The 18,726-nt window shown below is 34.8% G+C and overlaps 1 protein-coding gene across 3 annotated transcripts in view; it reads right to left on the reverse strand.

The window, feature by feature from the left end:
- The window catches only part of Syt4 (Synaptotagmin 4), a 190,187-nt gene that overhangs the window by 6,647 nt on the left and 164,814 nt on the right, over positions 1–18,726 (reverse strand). For all 3 annotated transcript variants that reach the window (XM_089094312.1, XM_089094314.1, XM_089094313.1), the window contains exons 8-9: positions 14,041–14,164; positions 6,907–7,100 (exon numbers count right to left, since the gene is read on the reverse strand). In XM_089094312.1, coding sequence (XP_088950438.1) covers positions 6,907–7,100; positions 14,041–14,164 — 318 coding nt within the window. The remainder of the gene's footprint in view (positions 1–6,906; positions 7,101–14,040; positions 14,165–18,726) is intronic.

An 18,726-nucleotide genomic window follows, 5' to 3' on the forward strand; every position in this document is an offset into this window, starting at 1 on the left:
GTATCACGATAGTGCTACTTTAGCCCTGTTTCATCATGTGCAGCATTGTAGCACATGTTACAGTGAATGTAACAATTTTTCTCTTATATAATCAAATTAAAAATACAGACATATGAGATGCAATTACACGATGTGTATCACATCAAAATGTGTATATCAGAACATTTTTATGCGTGACAATAATTTAAATACGGGATATACGTGTGTGTATACATTTCCCCATTCTGTGCTCCGATTAGTTACATTTTTATTCATCTAAATTAAAAAAGATTAAAGAACTGACTTAAAGTGACCATGTCCGTCTTGCGACCCAAGCCACGATATTCTGACAATTTTAACACTTTAGCAACAGACCGTTTTTGCGATCCTTTGTATGTTAAGGCTTATAATTCACGGGATCATTTCTGTAGTACCTTTACTACAGGCAACGCTATAGCTTTGCCTCTGATGAATAAGACTGCTTTTGTTTCACTGGGTAACCTACGCAAATATGACCTACTATAATAAGCGAATGGTTACTAACGGTTATTCAAATGGGTTCGCACTTTCTGATTTTTGAAAAATAACCAAAAACAATTGTTTCTCTTTTGTTAATATACTGTAACTTTTCCATAATCATTACAAGTTAAAAAAAAACACCCATCGTATGTTTCCATTATTCTAAAATATTAATTATAAGCTGAAAAGACGTTTCGTGTTGAAACTGAATAGAAATGATAGATACGGTTTTTTGCTCGAAAATTGATTTTTCGCAAGGGACTAGAGACTCACCAGAATAGAATTGCAAAATATATGGCCAATTATTCTACTTGCTAACACGCGATTACTATTAATGAATGCAATATTCATGTCAGGATAGCTTAGTTAAATAGTTCTTGAGTGATGGGTATCTATAATGTACGAACGCAAAGTGAAGATGAGATTCAGGGTTCTAGGCGTTTACCCCTTCCTCCCCGGGATTACGCCCCGGAAAATAACCCCCGCGAAAAAAAAACCGGAAAATACGTCCTCGGAAAATAGCTCCCCCCCCCCGTGGAAAATCGCCCCCCTCCAAAAAATACCCCTCCGCGGAAAATAAGGCTTTCCAAATTAGAGAATTTTATTTGAGTTTTATTTTTTTTAGTTTCCGTAGGGGGAATGAATTTTGGTACTTGTGTATTATGCGCCACTCACTCAAGTTTAAGCTGTGTAAAATTCGAGAATACACCGTTTTTTTTGTTAGCTTCTTCGTTACTTTAGAAATAAGTTTGGGCTATAAATTAGCACATTAGAGGGGGGTACAGTATAGTGGGTCTGCATGCAAAATGTGTTTGGTACAATTATTCTGCATATTAAATAAGATAAATAAGTGTATTTTAAAGCCAAATATACGGCCATTAACACAGTAAAATCCCATAAATGAATATAGTGAATGGAGGGTGTGTGTGTGTGTTTAACCCTTGGAAAATACCCCAACGTGGAAATCCCCCCGGAAAATGTCCCCCTCACGAAAAATACCCTTCACGGAAATTAACCCCCCCAGAAAATACCCCCTCCTTAGAAAATACACTCCCCTTCTGTGGAAAATAGTGTTTCTAAATTTGAAACTTTTATTTGTTTTTTTTTTAGTTGAAAAGTGCTAAGAAACGGGAAAAAGAGAAATTTACACAACAAAAGTATCTTAAAAACTTGTAAAAAAAAACAAATCCTTTTGTGTCGAAAACATTTCCATATGAGCCTCTGCGATTTTTGGCAGTGGCGGGCTCCAGATAAAAAAAAAATGAAGAAGAAAAAAATATAGGAGAATAATCATCAAAACTAAGCTAAAATATATGGCACCTAAAACTTTAAGAAGATTTGGGTATTCTTTGAAAGGATAGTTGGCTTTGTGAACCAAAAAATTCTAAATTGTTTAAGCTTTTACGGACGAAAGCGTTGTCAAATTCTACGAGTTTGTCTTTCTTATCTTCCAAGTGTAAAACTACCACAAAAAACAACAAATAAATTAAACCCAAAACTAACAGAAATTACAATAGATAGCCTAGCCAAACTCAAAACCAGCGAAAATTAAAAGGAGTATGCCTGACAATACCCATGTCTTCTTCAGAGCAGAAAATAATTTGCACTTTACTTTAAAAAAAAACACCGTGTATTGTCAGTTTGAAATACATATTCTGATATCTATTCCTTATAGACTTAATACTTCTTTATATGTTAAAGTCAAAAACATGAAAAGATTTAAAATGTGTTTTGTTTTCAGTAAGGTGCAAATTATATTCTGGCCTTGAGAAGGTGTAGGGGTTGTCAGCCCTACGCGTGCTAATTGTTGTTATTTTGAATTTGAATAGGTTATTTATTGTAATTTCTGTTCGTTTTAGGTTCAATTCATTTATTTATGGTGATTTGTGGCAGTATTACGCTTGGAAAATTATTTGAATTTATTTATACTAATTTTTGGCTTAACGAGGCTGTTTACCATTCTTTGACAAACTTTGACAAACTTGTTTTGTGGAAAAAGTTGTTTATATTAATTTCCGTTAATTTTTTATTGACATAGTCTTTTTCATAGAAAAAATATTTTATATCCTTTTAATTTTTTTTCTGTTATACTCCATAGTTTCTACTTTACAGATTATTTGACTTTATTTCTGCTCATTTTTCGTTTAATGAGGCTTTTTACTTTTTTTTAAAAAACTTATGTTTCCCATTAACAAATACTATCTGTAAGTAATTAAATAAAATAAAACAAACAAGTTCTTCAAATGAAAGTGAGGAGCAACATCAAACCTTAAAACTACTGAAATTATTAAATATATGAAAGGTCCTCCTCAAGACCTCGCTCTTTACGTTAAAGTTCTCTCTCCATGAAAAAATCCGATACTTGTGTGTTATACGTCACTGACTCAAGATTACGATGTGGAATACTCGAGAACAAACTGTTTTCTTCGTTACTTTAGAAACAAATTTGGACTATATATCTGCACATTAGGGGGGGGGGTAAAGTAGGTACAATTATTCTGCATATTATGAAGTAAGAATTGTTTTCTGACTTCAAACTATCCAAATACTTTAACCCCCCCCTTATATGCAAATATATAGCCTAAATTATATATTTCCCATATATTCTGTCACTAAACTCCTTTCCCCTACGGAAATAAAAAAAAATCAAATAAAATTGTCAAATTTGGAACGCCTTCTTTTCCACGGGGGGGGGGGCTATTTACCGGGGTAAAGTATGTAGACAGTTTTAAGTCAGAAAATAATTATTTCTAGATATATAGCCACTAAGAAATTATAGAAAAATAGTGTGGTATCAGGAAATATAGTTAACTAAAAAAAAAAGAAAAAGAAAAAAAAATCCCAGTATAAAGTAAATGTAATGTTTCATTTAATTGGTTATTCCAAGTGTTAAATGGTTTTTTTTCAGTGACCGTTTTTCCAAGTATTAAGTACTATTATTAGGTTAATGAAGTGTTTCATTTAAGTGTTTTATGATGATCGCTGATCAAAGTTTGTGTTTTTTGTGCCTTTCATTTATGTTATTTTACTGTGTTCATGGCCGTATATTTGGCTTTAAAAAACACTTATTTATTTATCTATCTAATATGCAGAATAATTGTACCAAACACAATTTGCATGCAGACCCGTTATACTCCCCCCTCCCTAATGTGCAAATCTATAGCCCAAATTTATTTCTAAAGTGACGAAGAAATTAACGAAAAAACTGGTGTGTCCTCGAATTTTATGCAGCGTAAACTTGAGTGAGTGGCGCATAAAACACAAGTACCAAAATTCCTTCCCCCTACGGAAATTAAAAAAATAAAACTCAAATAAATTTCTCAAATTTGGAAAACCTTTTTTTCCACGGGGGGGGGGGGGTATTTACCGGGGGAGTATTTTCCGCGGGGAGTATTTTCTGCGGGGGGCTATTTTCCAGGGGAGTCTTTTCTGGGAGGAGGATATTTTCCGGGGGGGGGGGTAGTTTCCGCGGGGGTATTTTTCGGGCGGTTATTTTCCGCGGGTGGTATTTTCTGGGGGGGGGGGTATTTTCCAGGGGGGATAATTGCCGGGGAGGGGGTAGTTGTTGGGGGGGGGAGTAAACGCCAGCCACCGAGATTCAGTTATAAACAAGAAGAAGAAAACACATCTGCATTTCGGTTAATTTTTCATGGCTATAAATGACACCAGCAATGGCATAAGAAAACAAAATCATAAAACCATCTAGTTTTTTTCAAGGGGGGGGTTACAAAAGGATTTGTTTTCGAGAGGGGGGTACAAAAATAATTTAAAACGCGTAAAAATTCATTTTATCACGTTTTTACGAGTTGGACAAACATTTCAGGGGGGGTGTACGCCACAGGATAGAGGCTTGCATAGGACTATACAACAGTAGAGGCTAACTAGCTGCATGGATTGGCAACCATTGAAGTTTCTATAGCCAAGAAACTGCGACGTGATTGCCTATTGTTGGCGTCAGGCGGCTTTTTGTTGCGATGAATATGTATTCACAGCTGTAGCATTTTGATTAGTGGACGTTCATTTCAAAACACTTGCAATGCACAAACAGGTGAAAAAAAATCGTGCCATCTGTTGCACAGCATTTTTTGAAAGGGGATAATCCCTCATTTTAAGAACTGATGTGATGATGATTGGAGTGATGAAGGACTGATGATCACATCCGACATTGATGTGATGTAACTTGTTTATTTTTGTTATTATAACGCATTAAGTCTATTTAGGCTATATTTGAAAGCATTATAAGTTTCTAAGGAATGTATTTAAAAGGAGGAAAATTACTGTTATTTTTTTGTACACAGGAGGTATTCTGACGAGGTTTAAAGTTTTTGCCCTTACCAGTCAGTCAGGTTATTTCATTTTAGTTCGTCTTTTAGTTTCAGCCACTTTTTTGCTAAGGTAGAAAGTGTACAGGCTGAAGTTTCGTTCCGCATTCCCAATCTACGACTAGGAACTGTAGACCTGTATTCTCAAGTTCTAAAGCCTCCGGTGGGGGTTGAACGTTTAATATCTATTCAACATAGACAGGGGCATAATTTGCTATGTTGTAGAGGCGGAATCTACCCCTCCCAGACATAAAATTCTCAAATTTGGAAAGCCGTATTTTCCACGGGGGGTGGGGGGAGGGGGTGTATTTACCGAGGGAGTATTTTCCACGGGGAGTATTTTCCACGGGGGGGGGTATTTTCCAGGTGAGTATTTTCCGGGAGGGGGATATTTTCCGCAGGGGGGGGGGTATTTTCCGTGGGGGTATTTTTTTTTGGGGGGGGGTATTTTCCGGGGGGAGGTATTTTCTGGGGGGGGGGGTAATTGACGGGGGGCGGTAATCGCTTGGGGGGGGGGTAAACGCCGGCCACCGAGATTCAGTTATAAACAAGAAGAAGAAAATACAACTGCATTTCGGGTAATTCGGTTGTACAGGCTACAGTTTCGTTCCCCATTCCCAATCTACGACTAGGAACTTTAGACTTGTATTCTCAAGTCCTTGAGCCTCAAGTGGGGGTTGAACGTTTAAGATCTATTGAACACAGGTGAGGGCATAATTTGCTATGTTGCAGAGGCGGAAACTACCCCTTCCAGACATAAAATTCTCAAACTTGGAAGGCCTTATTTTCCACGAGGGGGGGGAGGTATTTACCGGGGGAGTACTTTCCACGGGGAGTATTTTCCGCGGGAGGTTATTTTCCAGGGGAGTATTTTCCGGGAGGGGCATAATTTGCTATGTTGCAGAGGCGGAAATTACCCCTCCCAGACATCTGTTCAACCCCTTCCAAATCACAGTTTGCTCCCTCCCCATACTGATATTTAGTTTCTCCAGAAAACTTTTCAAAACTATGATAAGCCTTCATAATTGAAGCATCCACAGAAATGGGTCTGTTTTCTTTAGTATATCTTTACCTTTATGGTAATATATGGCTCATTTTTTAGTTTTCATTGTCATTTTTACTTGATTTGGGACAATTGGCTCCAACTCCCCCCCCCCCAGGTTTTTGATGAAATAACGCCACATAACACAGGGTTTGGTTGTTTTTTCCGTGATTTCTTTCTTTCCCACTATGTTATATTATATTCCATTATTGATTGTTTTGATTGTGCTAGAGATTGTTCCTTTTAAACCACATTCAGCTACATTTTTCCAAGGAAGAATGTTAACACCCTGTACACCATACCTCATTTTTTGTTACCCAGCAATAAGGAATTCTAGATTTTTGTTCTTAAATCCTTGAACATCAGGTAGGATGTCAAATCAGAACATTGATTGAGCACATGGTTGACGGTTCTTTTATTGGCCTGAGTTCTTTCTTGTCTACTACCTTGAGTTTTATTCTCTTGGCTAAAGCGTTGCCATTTTTAGCCACACCTATTTATATTTTTAGCCAAAATAGGAAGTAAATGGGACGCGTTACATATCTCAGTTTTACTTACCCAGTCTAAATCAAGCACAAGCAATTCCAGATTTGTGTTCTCGATTCCTTGAGCATCACATAAGATGTCAAAAAGGGAAGATCCATTGAGCACAGGGTTGAGGGCTTTATTTTTCCGTAAGTTCTTTCTTGGCTACGGTGCGACTTTGAGTTTTATTTTCATGGCTAAAAGTTGTTCAGTTTTTGCCGTATTCATTAATATTTTTAGCCAAATTAGAAAGAACTTGGGACGGGCTTACCTACCTCATTCTTGAATACCTGGTCCCAATCAATGAAGCGAATTTTCGGCTTCCCTTCTCGACCCATTGATGATCAAAAGAGTGATGTAAAAACGAGATATTCTTTGAATACAGGGTTGAGGGCTCTTTTTTTACGTTAATTCTCTCTTGGTTGCCATGTTTATTCTGTTTTCTTGGTTGGTATTTTTCATTTGTTTCCCTGCTTTTACACGTTTTTAGTCAAGATAAAAATTATATGGACTACATACCTCATTTTTGGTTACACGGTCCCAGTCGAGGACAAGGAACTCTAGACTTATGTTCTCGAGTCCTTGAGCATCAGGCGGGATGTCGAAAACGAAAGACTCATTAAATACAGGGTTGAGGGTTCTTTTCTTAACGTGAGTTTTTTTCTTGGCTACGCGTTGACCATTATAAAGTAAGTATATTTTTACGTAAGGATCTAAAAAAGATAAGAGAAACATAAGTTGGACGTAACAGTGCAAAAAATGACCTTACACTGATAAATCTACACAAGAAAGGAAAATAAAATTATGGTGATGATAAGCACGAAGGATGTGTCTAAATTTTTCAGAGTCTGCTTTGGTAGTGTTAAAAAGTCAACTCAATGTAGACAGAAAACCCAATCTGTAAGCCGTTCAAAAGGTAATTCTTTCGCACAGTAGGTTCTTTCCCCAAAAAATTATTTTGGTTTAATTTTGTGCGTAGATTTGAAATTAAAACATGTTTTTCCCATTTATTTTAAGCGTGATTCCATTATTTAAGTTCCAAGTTTATTCTATACTTAATCTAAGGTTGTTGTTCTAACACAATACTTTTGGACATCAAGTCCCACATTCTAATAATCTGATCAAAGGCTGCAGTAAATTTTTTTACTCTCAAAAATAACTTTCAGGTTATTAATTTTTCTTAGAAAAATTTTTCGAATATCTAAGAACATTTCATGAGTAAATATTCCAGATAAACCACCAGAATAAAAAACAAAATCATACAGAAATCCTCAGATTTTAAAGAGGGGAAGGATAAACATCAAGATATACACGCTGAAAATTAACTCTGGTGAAGAGGAGCGTAGGGGGGCTTAGGGGGGCTTAGGAGTAGTACCAAATTCCGACGAGTTCCTGCCAAAAACCTTTAATTTTTTATTCCATTCCTTCATCAAAAATTTTAATGAAAATGAGTGTGGTACAGGTTTTATATAAGTAGAAATGAAAAACTTTAAAGATGTCTTTATTGTATTATAGTAAAGAAAGCGACAATGGTATACTATTTACGAATAGGTAGGGGAGTCCGAGTGGAGGTTAAACGTATAAAACAAATTATTGCCTCATCTTGCCAAATTCACTAAAAAGGGATATGTTTCTTAAGTTGGAAGAAATACATTAATAAATTGAGGTGGAAATTTCCTATTCCTTAGCCAAAGTCCCTTAAATGGCCCGATCACTCAGTTCCTCTAATGGATAAAATTGAAATTAATACAGTACCAACTATTTGTCTGCTCGAAGTTCATCAAGTTCAACAATGTTGAAGTTTCAAGTAGGAAATTTGTAATTGACCAATCAGAGTAAAGATTAAAGGCAAAAATTTTTGAAATTAGAATTGATGGAAGGTTGGAAAAAAAACGGTTTTCCTGCCTTTAAGATTAATCTGGCAGAAGCAGTATTACAAAGTAAGATTAAGGAAGGAATTAGTATTGATACTTACAATTAGTATTTAAAAATTAATTTATAATTTTAATCATAATAAAATAAAATTAGTATTTAACAAATTATTTACAATTAATTTAATAAATATTTACAGAATAATTTCTTGCCGTTTAAATATTTTGCTTCTGTGGTATAAGTGTAACATTAAAATCAAATGAAGCACATCACTTATAGATCTGGACTTCTGTATCCACTGGCGTGAGCATCGTGTGACCTGACATAATACCGTAAGAAACTGGTCTACAGAGTCAACCAGCACCAAGTTTCAGTAGATGTCTCTGTAGTAGCTAGTAGCAGTAGACCGAAAAAGTCGAGCTCAGTCAATTCAAAATATTCAATAGATGTTTTGTACCGTAAGGTGTTATTCGAAAATAAATCATAAATTGACAAAAGCTGTGAAGACAAGGATTTTAAACAAATCATCGGACTAAAAAGTCATCAATATTCGACTATTAAACGAGATAAAATATGAAGGAAAATACTGTCAATTTTTTTACTGGGAGGAGGGCAGATTGAATAATTGTCAAAAGTGAGCTGGTGTTATGCAACAAAATATATTTGTTGTATGTTGTATATGTTGTATACCTTTGTATCCATATTTTATTTTTTACCACCCTGTAGCCTCCTTCCCCAAAAAGACACTAGCATGTACTTAACGGATCGGACGAGGGTGGATTAGGTATCCCTCACCCCATAAATTGTATAGTCCCAATTCACCTCTAAAGGACTGAGTCCATCTCTATGGGTCATTTTCAGCTACCAGAAATAAGTATTGATTTAAGGACCACACAGTCTCTTGATAATAAATATGGGGAAAAAAAATTAACAAAACGAAAAATAATTTTTTTTTTTACTGAGATCGGGGGGGGGGGGGGATAAATTGCAGTCCAACGACAAACTTACATCAGGAAATAGATGTAGGCTACAAATATTTTTCAGAATTGCAAATCAGTCTTTTCAATCAGTATTTGCAAAAGACTACAAAAAATTGCAAAAGACAATTCACTGTCATTTAATTATAACAAAGCCAAAGTTTAAAGGATTTTCCTTAACAGTCAGGGAGCTGCAACTACACGTGCACATATTTTATAGAAATTCAAGGCCTTCTACCTTTCCAATTTTCGGAAAAGGGGCTATCAGTTATTTGCAACAGTGTTCAGGAAAGGGTGATCTCTTTTTGACAATGTATCGTCAGTACAGAGTGTTTTCTAAAGACTGAAAGGCCAAGACGTTTAGTATTTTCGTAAAATATGGGCATACGTAACCTCCTGAAAGGACACACGTAAACTCCTGAGGCCCTAGGTTTAACTAGATGACAAAAAAAAAAAAAATCATAATGCTGTCTTGAATCATAAACTTAAAAAAGATTACCGACTATGAAGTTTTATTCTTGGGGTTTCTGAGGCTTACTTTTGACTTGACTATCAGGGTTTTACTTTTAACCCAAAAATCTTAAATATACTTCACAGTAGGTTTATATTTAAAAACGAATTAAAAAAAATCATGTTCAACGTAGTTTAGCCTGTTTCTTAGTCTTTTACTTTACCCATGTTTCAGGTCACTTATGACCTGTATCCCCAAGAAGCTGAGAAATCTCCCCCCTCTTGTGACAGAAAAAGAAAAACTCGTGGGTTTTATGTCTTGTCTCTTAAACAATCCTCCTCTTTTGCCTCCCATCGTTTCCGTAGTTGCCTCAAAACGGTGTGGGTGGGGGGGGGACAAAGTTGGAGCCAATTTTTCCAAATCAAGTGAAAATGACAGTAAAGGCTAAGAAAATGAGCCATTTGTTACCATAAAGGTACTATTAAGTATTCTAAAAGTACTATAAAGGTACTTTATCAAACAGTTCGTGGTAACGAACTGCAAGTAAGGAGCGACCCGGCTCAATGGTAACCGAAACTCTGGAAAACGGATTTTTGATACCAATAGATACATCGAAAGAATCAGATTTCAATGCTTATTTCAAATATATAACTTTCATGAAGTTTAGTCCATCCCATCAAAAGTTACGCACCTGAGAATATTTAGCTGATTTTTGAAAAAAGGGGGAAAGACCCCCTAAAAGTTATAGAACCTTGATGAAAATCACACCATCATATTCAGCGTATCAGAGAACCCTACTGTAGAGGTTTCAAACTTCTATCTACAAAAATGTGGAATTTTGCATTTTTTGCCAGAAGAAAGATCACGGATGCGTGTTCATTTGTTTTTTTTTGTTTTTTTTTTGTTTGTTCTTTTTTCCCAGGGGTGATTGTATCGACCCAGTGGTCCTAGAATATCGTGGGAGGACCCATTGGATCGGAAATTAAAAGTTCTATTGCCATTTTTAAGTGACCAAAAAAAGGAGGGCAACTAGGCCCCCTCCCACGCTCATTTTTTCCCAAAGTCACCTGATCACGTATATTTATTACTAATAAAAACGTTCGTAAATAAAATTAAACAAGTTTCTTGAAAGCCGTTTAACCAAATAAAAGTAAAATTTATATACAAATTTTGTTTTAATTATTCATGTACGGTGAGCCAAAATCAAAACCTGCATCAATTCAAAAACGTTCAAAAATTAAATAAAAAAAACAAATTTTTTTAACTGAAAGTAAGGAACGACGTTAAAACTTGAAACAAACGGAAATTATTCCGTACATGAAAGGGGCTGTCTCCTCCTCAACGCCTCGTTCTTTACGCTAAAGTTTGACTTTCTCACCACTCTTTTTTTTTTAACAATAAAAAACTTTAGCGTAAAGAGCGAGCCGTTGAGGATGGGACAGCCCCTTTTGTATACGGATTAATTTCTGTTCGTTTTAAGTTTTAACGTCGTTCCTTACTTTCAGTTAAAAAAAACTTGTTTTTTTTATTTAATAGTTCTATAAAGGTAAATATGTACTAAAAAAACTGATCTGTTTCTGTTGATGCTTGAATTATGCAGGTTTATCTTAGTTTTGACTAGATTTTGGAAGAAACTAAATTTCAGCTGGTGGAGAAAACTTGAGTCTGAAAGGGGGAGGAAACCAAGGTCTTGGAGGGTCAGTAACCCCCCCCCCCTGCCCCATAGAAAATTATGCCCGTGTCTCCCATCTATTGGATATCCACGAGAATGGACATTTGGCCTTAATCTTTGAAAAAGCCAATCTTTATTAGCAAAGGAGTCAATTTTCAGAAGCTCGTTAGATTCAGTATAAAACAACAGAATTAAGACACGTCTAATTAATTACACAAAGGGCCACAATCTTCTGCAAGTACATAGTCAAGATTTTTCAAATGTTAATAGGCCTAAACATTTAGAGCATCTGTAAAATATGTGTATGTTTATTTACTGACCCACTTAAAATAATGTTTGTAATTCGTCTAAATCAAATTGGTCTAATCTTACGCGGCCTGCGAAGTTATGCTGCATCACCAAAACGGCCTGCACTATCATTTGGGTTGGCCACCCTTGGTTAAAAATCAAAGACCCAAAAATTAAATCCAGATTATGGGATACCTATTACCACTAGTTTGATTGATTTCCATGCACGATTTTTGATGCATTCCCAGGAGAACACCAGTCATCTAAAATTTATATCATAAATTTGAACTACATATTATCCTAAATTTTAACTAAATCCAATTTTGATTCTTAAAGTGAAGGTCTTTGTTTAATATGAACAGATAGTTCTCACCAAAGGTGCCAGCAGGAATTTTTCAAGGACGCAAAAGTGCAATAAATAAGACCCGAAGTGGGAGGCACGTGTCTAGGTTTTAGAGAAGGGTTTTTTGCTATATTTTTTTTCCAGAATATTCATTTTTTTGGGGGAGAGGGGTTGTAGTTAGAAGTAGCTTGAATTCAAATGTCCTCATTTTCGAGTATCTTTGTCTCGCACTTGATAAGAAGAGTCGTTTACTCTTTTAATTCTTTTTAAAGAGTATCTATTTATTAAATTATTAATTAAAATATTTTTATTAAATTTTTGCCTGTTTCAACAGAAAAAGCTTGGTAACTTATATTATAGTAGTCGTTGGTTGCACATCTGGTCGATAAAAGAGGTCCCCCCACACCATAGAAACCCCACCATTGACCACACTAATTGTTGGGTGTGTCATAAAAACTAATTATCTATAAGCGTCAACAATTGTTTGCTATGTATTTTGTTATTAACCTTATAGTACTAATTAAGAGCATAAAATGGGCTTAATCTGTTGCTGTATGATATTTAGAAATAACAAAGAATTCTAACGATCATTAACCGATAACAAGTCCTGAAATAAGTATAAAGTGTTGTTGTCAATTGGCTGATTCGTACGTCGTGTAATAAGTAAAACTCCTAACAAAAACAGGGGTTTAACAGTTTACTGCATGAACGCCGCAAAGATTTAAAGCATCCGAGGGGCATCTAATTGCAAAGTCGTGTACACCAGATGGCACTTGCCACGCTCCAGGAAAATATACCAGGCGTGGCGCAAAGTCAGCCACACCTGGAGTGAAGAATGGTGGTGGACGGATACGATTGCGGCATGTGCAGAATTCCCGGCTTTTAAGATGCTACTTAACGCAATGAACTTATAACCTCGGATGTTGCATTCTTAAGATGCTACTTAACTTCTTAATTGCTACTTAACTACTTAAACTTCTTAATTTACTTAATATTCTTAAAATGCTTCTTAACGCGATAGTAGATACCTTATATATCAACTATTTTAAATCTGCGGTCCAATCGCCTACTTCCACTAAGGTTTAAAGCATTAAGCAAGAGTATCTGTAGACCAAACATCTCGGCCAGACACTCATAGCAGTAGACCAGTGCTCGGAGTAAAAGAACTCGGGCCATTTCCAGTCATCTCAAATACTTCCTTTCAAATTCAGCAACCAGTAAAAGACATATTAGTCAGTCAGTTCAATTAGACTCTGGCAAACTTATATAATACGAGGCAAGAGATGGTTTCACAAGGAAGATAAGCTTACGTTTCATGCAAGGTATACATCAATTGGACGCTTTATCCGCTTTCGAACCCCCTAAGTTCCAATTTTCTTAAATTTAGGAAATTGGAAAATGTTATGTGATGTTGTGAAGGGGATTCTCACTGCCAATGGCTACACCATAGAATTCCAGCTTTCTCTTACACGGTTACGTCTTTCAAAAAGTGATAGTTCAAAACCGTATATTCTCCAAGCGATCAGCATTTTACTTGACCCCCCCCCACCTACCTATTTTCCAGTACTGAACCAGATGAAGCAAGTACTGAACCTAAGACCTCTGCCAGATAAATAAATTTCTTCTCGGCGTTAGGTCGTGTGAAAGTTTATCTGCGATTGACGATGAAAATGATGGACTCAGTGATCCCACAACAATAGCTGTGAAAAAAGAGGTTTCTTCCCTGAGTTTCTTTTTCTTTTCTGTATTCATTAAAATAAAAATCTAAAAAGGATCTTTGACACCCCCCCCCATCCTGTATTTTACATTTAGTTCGGAAAACAAGAGGCTTTTGCTCTATTTTAATTAATTACTTACTATTCACTTTGTTATCTATTTAAAAGTAATTTTACTTTTCGGAGCACCGAATATTTCCAACACTGATTCAAAACATATGTGAAACGAATAATTTGCTAGATGAAGACACTTTCGCCTATAGTGACTTTGAAAATTCGGCTGCCAAAGCGAAATAACTCTTGTCAGAACCTAGTCTTAGAGTTTGAAATATCACCTGCTAGTCCTGTTATATCCATCCTTGGTAAGTTTCGGGCTTTAAGTATTACAGCAGTTAGCCTTGAGGCTGCTGGCTGGTAGCAAAGGGATACCAGAAGCTCACCACGGCTTTGGGATTTCATCTGCAAAAAGAAAAAAATCACCAAATGTGAAAACAAAATAAGTCAAAAAGCACGAAGATATTCCCTACTAATAAGGATTAATATACAAAAATTACAGAAAATTGTAATGAGCCAATTTTAAAAATTCAATGCTGAAATGGCCTAAGAAGCAACGCTGCCCTTCCCATTTGTTTTTCTTTTTTCCGAGGTATGACAAAAACTGTCTTGACCAAAAAACACCCTAAATAGTTTTTGGGCCAATTTCACGAAGTCCTTACTCTAATACACCCAGGGGCCAAGGCTACCACTCCTATGGCTTCTTACCAAGATTAATATAAAAAATGACCAAAAATGTCATAAAAAAGAATCTCTTAATAATGTTTTGAGCCAATTTTATGAAGTCCTTAGACTTGTATAAAGTCCATGGATTTTAATACTCCTGTGGATTTTTGCCAAGATTAATACAACAAAATGAAAAAAAATGTCAACAAAGAAACTCAAAATAATTTTGTTGAGACAACTTTACGAAGTCTTTACTGCAATGTATCTAAGTAGCAAGACTGCCATTCGGATTGGATCTTTACCAAATTAAATAAAAAAAAACAAGTTTTTTTTAACTGAAAGTAAGGAGCGACATTAAAATTTAAGACGAACAGAAATTATTCCGAGATATATGAAAGGGGCTGTCCCCTCCTCAATACCTCGCTCTTTGCGCTAAAGTTTTTTATTGTTTAAAAAAAATAAAGTTCTGTGACAGATTCAAACTTTAGCGCAATGAGTGAGCTATTGAAGAGGGGAAAGCCCTTTCACATACAAAAAATTTTTAGTCCGTTTTAAGTCTTGTTGTCGCTTCTTATTTTCAGTTAAAAAAACTTGTTTTTTTTTATTTATTTTCTGAACTTTTTTGAATTAATACAGCTTAGATTTTGCCTCACTGTACATGAATAATTAGAACAAAATTTGCATATTAATTGTCTTTTTTGGCTAAATGGCTTTCTCGAAATTTTGTTCTGACGTAACTTGCGAACTAACTTACGTAACAAACTTCTATATTCGTATGTTTTATTACGTATATAAGAAAGTTTGCCCCCTAGTCGATACCTTGCTCTTTACGCTGAAGTTCAAATTTTGTTCGAATGTTGCTCCTTACTTTCAGTTGAAAAAACTAGTTGTTTTTATTTAATTTTTGATCGTTTTTTAAATAATGCTGAGAAATCCGGCACCCCCTTCATAGAAATATCCCTTCCCCCAAGGAAACATCCTCCATGGAAGGATCCTCCCCCGTAAACCCCTCTGCCGACACCCCCCATCAGAAAAAATCCCACCTGAAACGTCGTTATACTTCCCACTATATATAAACAATGGGCAAAGTTCATAACTTCCAGCCCTTCCCTCGGGAACTGTGGGGGATTAAGTCATCCTCAAAGATATATTTATTAGATGTTCAACAATTCTGAACAAAATGGCTATCTCAAAATTTTTATTGGGTGACTTTGGAAAAAAAATGAGCATGGGAGGGGGCCAAGTTGCCCTCCAATTTTTTAGGTCACTTAAAAAGGGCACTAAAACTTTTAATTTCCGTTCAAATGAGCCCTCTTGCGATATTCTAGGACTACTGGAGCGATACAATTACCCCTGGGAAAAAAAAACAAACAAAAAAACAAGAAAAAAACAAACAAATAAACACGCATCCGTGATCTTTCTTCTGACAAAAAATAAAAACTCCACATATTTGAAGATAGGAGCTTGAAACTTCCGCAGCAGGGTTTTCTGACACGCTGAATCTGATGTTAGGATTATCTATGGATATCAAAATTCAGGTTTTTAGAGTTTCGGTTACTATTGAGCCGGGTCGCTCCTTACTTACAGTTCGTTACCACGAACTGTTTGATTAATACAAAAATTACCAAAAATTGTCATGACAAAGACACCCTAAATAACGTTTAGGGTAATTGGTGTAATTTACCTAAAAATCAAGGCTACACCTAAAGATATATTTTAAATATTACTCCTACAAGCATGTTAATTTAAGGTCAATTAACTTAGCTAATTATTTTATTTCATAAAATTGCTTTATTAGTTACTACTAGTCATATTTAGCTATTTTAGCATTAGATTTTATCAATTATTATTATGTTCAGTTATTTTACTTATTTAATTGAATATTAATTTAGTTATTTATATTTGATGGGTTGGTATATGTTTTACCAACACATGTATATTTTTAAATTATCAGCAGGAATATTTAAATTATCATAATATTTTTAAATTATCAGCAGCAGCTTTGCTAAGGACATCTTTATCTTGGCGTAGTTGACTTTCATACAGTCGTCACCTACAGTTTACACGAATCTGTCCCGTATCGTAAAATTAAAATTCTATAGAGAAAAGGCCACCAAAATTCTTGCAAAATTTACTAACTTAACCCTGATTTGTGAAATTATTCGAATTGACTTCTCAGCATTTTGTACGATAGCATCATTTTTTTTCTTTTAACAACAAAATAAGAAAACATACTTAGGGTTTCGGTTGTTAAGAAAAAAAGAAAGGGGTTATAAACAATAAAATCATAACACACTAAGCAAAAAAAAAAGTATGTATCTATGGAATTTGAAGTTTCTAAGTAGAATGGGGAAGAGTATATTGTCGATAGTGACATTTAGTGAACCTGGTGATAGAATATGAGAAGCTCCATATTGCCTTTTGGTTTAAATTTATTTAGGGATGTGATCGTTTCTTACTAGGTTGCTAGCTACCGCTGCAACCTGGATTACTAATGTTTTATTTAAGAAGAAGAATGAAAAAAATAACAAAATGAGCTAGAAAAAGGAGATCAATATGACAAAAAAAGAGATAGAGCTTCTTTCAAATAAACAGTCTAAATTTATCTGGGTTTGAATATATGTTACGACAATTATTTTGAACACATTTTATAAACAACCTTCTCCGTCACTTTTCTTTTCTCGCTAGGGTCCTTGACCATCCCATATACAGCATGAGGTTATCTCCCTCTGCCCACTTCACTTGCTATGGCTGGCATCCAGCCTTTGGCGCTCACACCCTTGGTACCCTGACGCTACATTTTGGTCTTTTTTATTTCTTTGTTTTTCGAATTTGTATAGCCTAATCTTCATCTTCATGAGTTTTCAAATATTATATATATATATATATATATATATATATATATATATATATATATATATATATATATATATATATATATATATATATATATATATATATATATATATATATATATATATATATAATAGTGAGCAATAAGTATGTATTTATATATTTATTTTATTTATTTTTTTTGAAAAATGGCTTCATATTTTTTCGGAAAATCTGGCCTAAAAAAAAAAAAGATCTAGATAGATAATAAGTTTGAGAAAACTCGTTAAGAGCCTTAATTTTAGAAACAAAAATTATGTGAGTGACGTCATTTTTATATACATCAGTATTGCAGTGACGTCACAATTGTCACAATTGTGTGGAAAAATTGAAAATGTTCATACACGGAGAAATTTACATTAAATTGATTAAAGAGCAAAAGCTGGTAGTTGCAAAAATATTTGTATATATTCTGACAAAGGATTACAACAATTCAAAAACCTTAAAAAAGAAAACAAAAAGTTTAAAGCTTAGTCAAAATCGTTGTTAGAACTCGGATTTATTTCAATAATCAAACATTTTTGAAAAGATAGCATTATGAAAAGACATTAATTGCGTAAAGAGCGAAAAACTGGTAATTACAAAATTATTTATATGTATTTTAACAAGGGATTACAACAGTTCAAAAACCTTAAAAAAGAAAACCAAAAATTTGCAGCTTAGTAGACAATCAATTTTATAAATCAGACTTGCTTCATTAATGGAATATGTTTCAAAAATATTTATGGTGCGTGAGCAGTAATTTTAATGCTTTAATTCAAACATGAAAAATCCCTGAAATATTTAAAATTAGTTTTTTTTGTTAGATAAAAGCGACTCGCTCCGTGGAACGAAACCAGTGAACGACAACCAGCTTTATAATGTCAGTAGGAAGGCCCAAAAAAAGAAAATCTGCAATTATTACCAATGATGATTTTTTGGAACCATCTGAACTATTAAACTTGATAAGACCGAGAGAATGGCTTGAATACATCAAACTTACAATGGGTGAAAACCAACAACCTGAATCATCAAATGAGAAAAGACCAATACGGGCAGCTAAAGCATAGGACATTGCTAAATTGTCTGAACTAATCAAAATTCAAAATGAAGAAGAAAGACGAATGCGGTTAGAAGATAAGCGACAGCAAAAATCAAAACGTGCCAAAATTGAAAATGATAGTTATGATGATTGGGTTTGGGATTGATAAGGTATCATCAATGCTCACTATGCCATAATGACAAAAGACAAGCCAGGGCAAAAGTCGACGTTCAATATTTTATAAAAGCTACAAGCAATGAAATAGCTATAAATAAAGACATTAAAGTTTGTAAGGTCGTTATCCAAGAACCTAATACTGGATGAGCCTCTGTTAAAAAACAAAAAAAAAGACAAAAGAAAAGCCAAGGCAAAAGTTAAAGGTCCAATA

Source organism: Artemia sp. Qi Xiang Cuo, chromosome 9, assembly GCF_049724085.1.
Source record: "Artemia sp. Qi Xiang Cuo chromosome 9, ASM4972408v1, whole genome shotgun sequence".
NCBI classification, from domain to species: Eukaryota; Metazoa; Arthropoda; class Branchiopoda; order Anostraca; family Artemiidae; genus Artemia; species Artemia sp. Qi Xiang Cuo.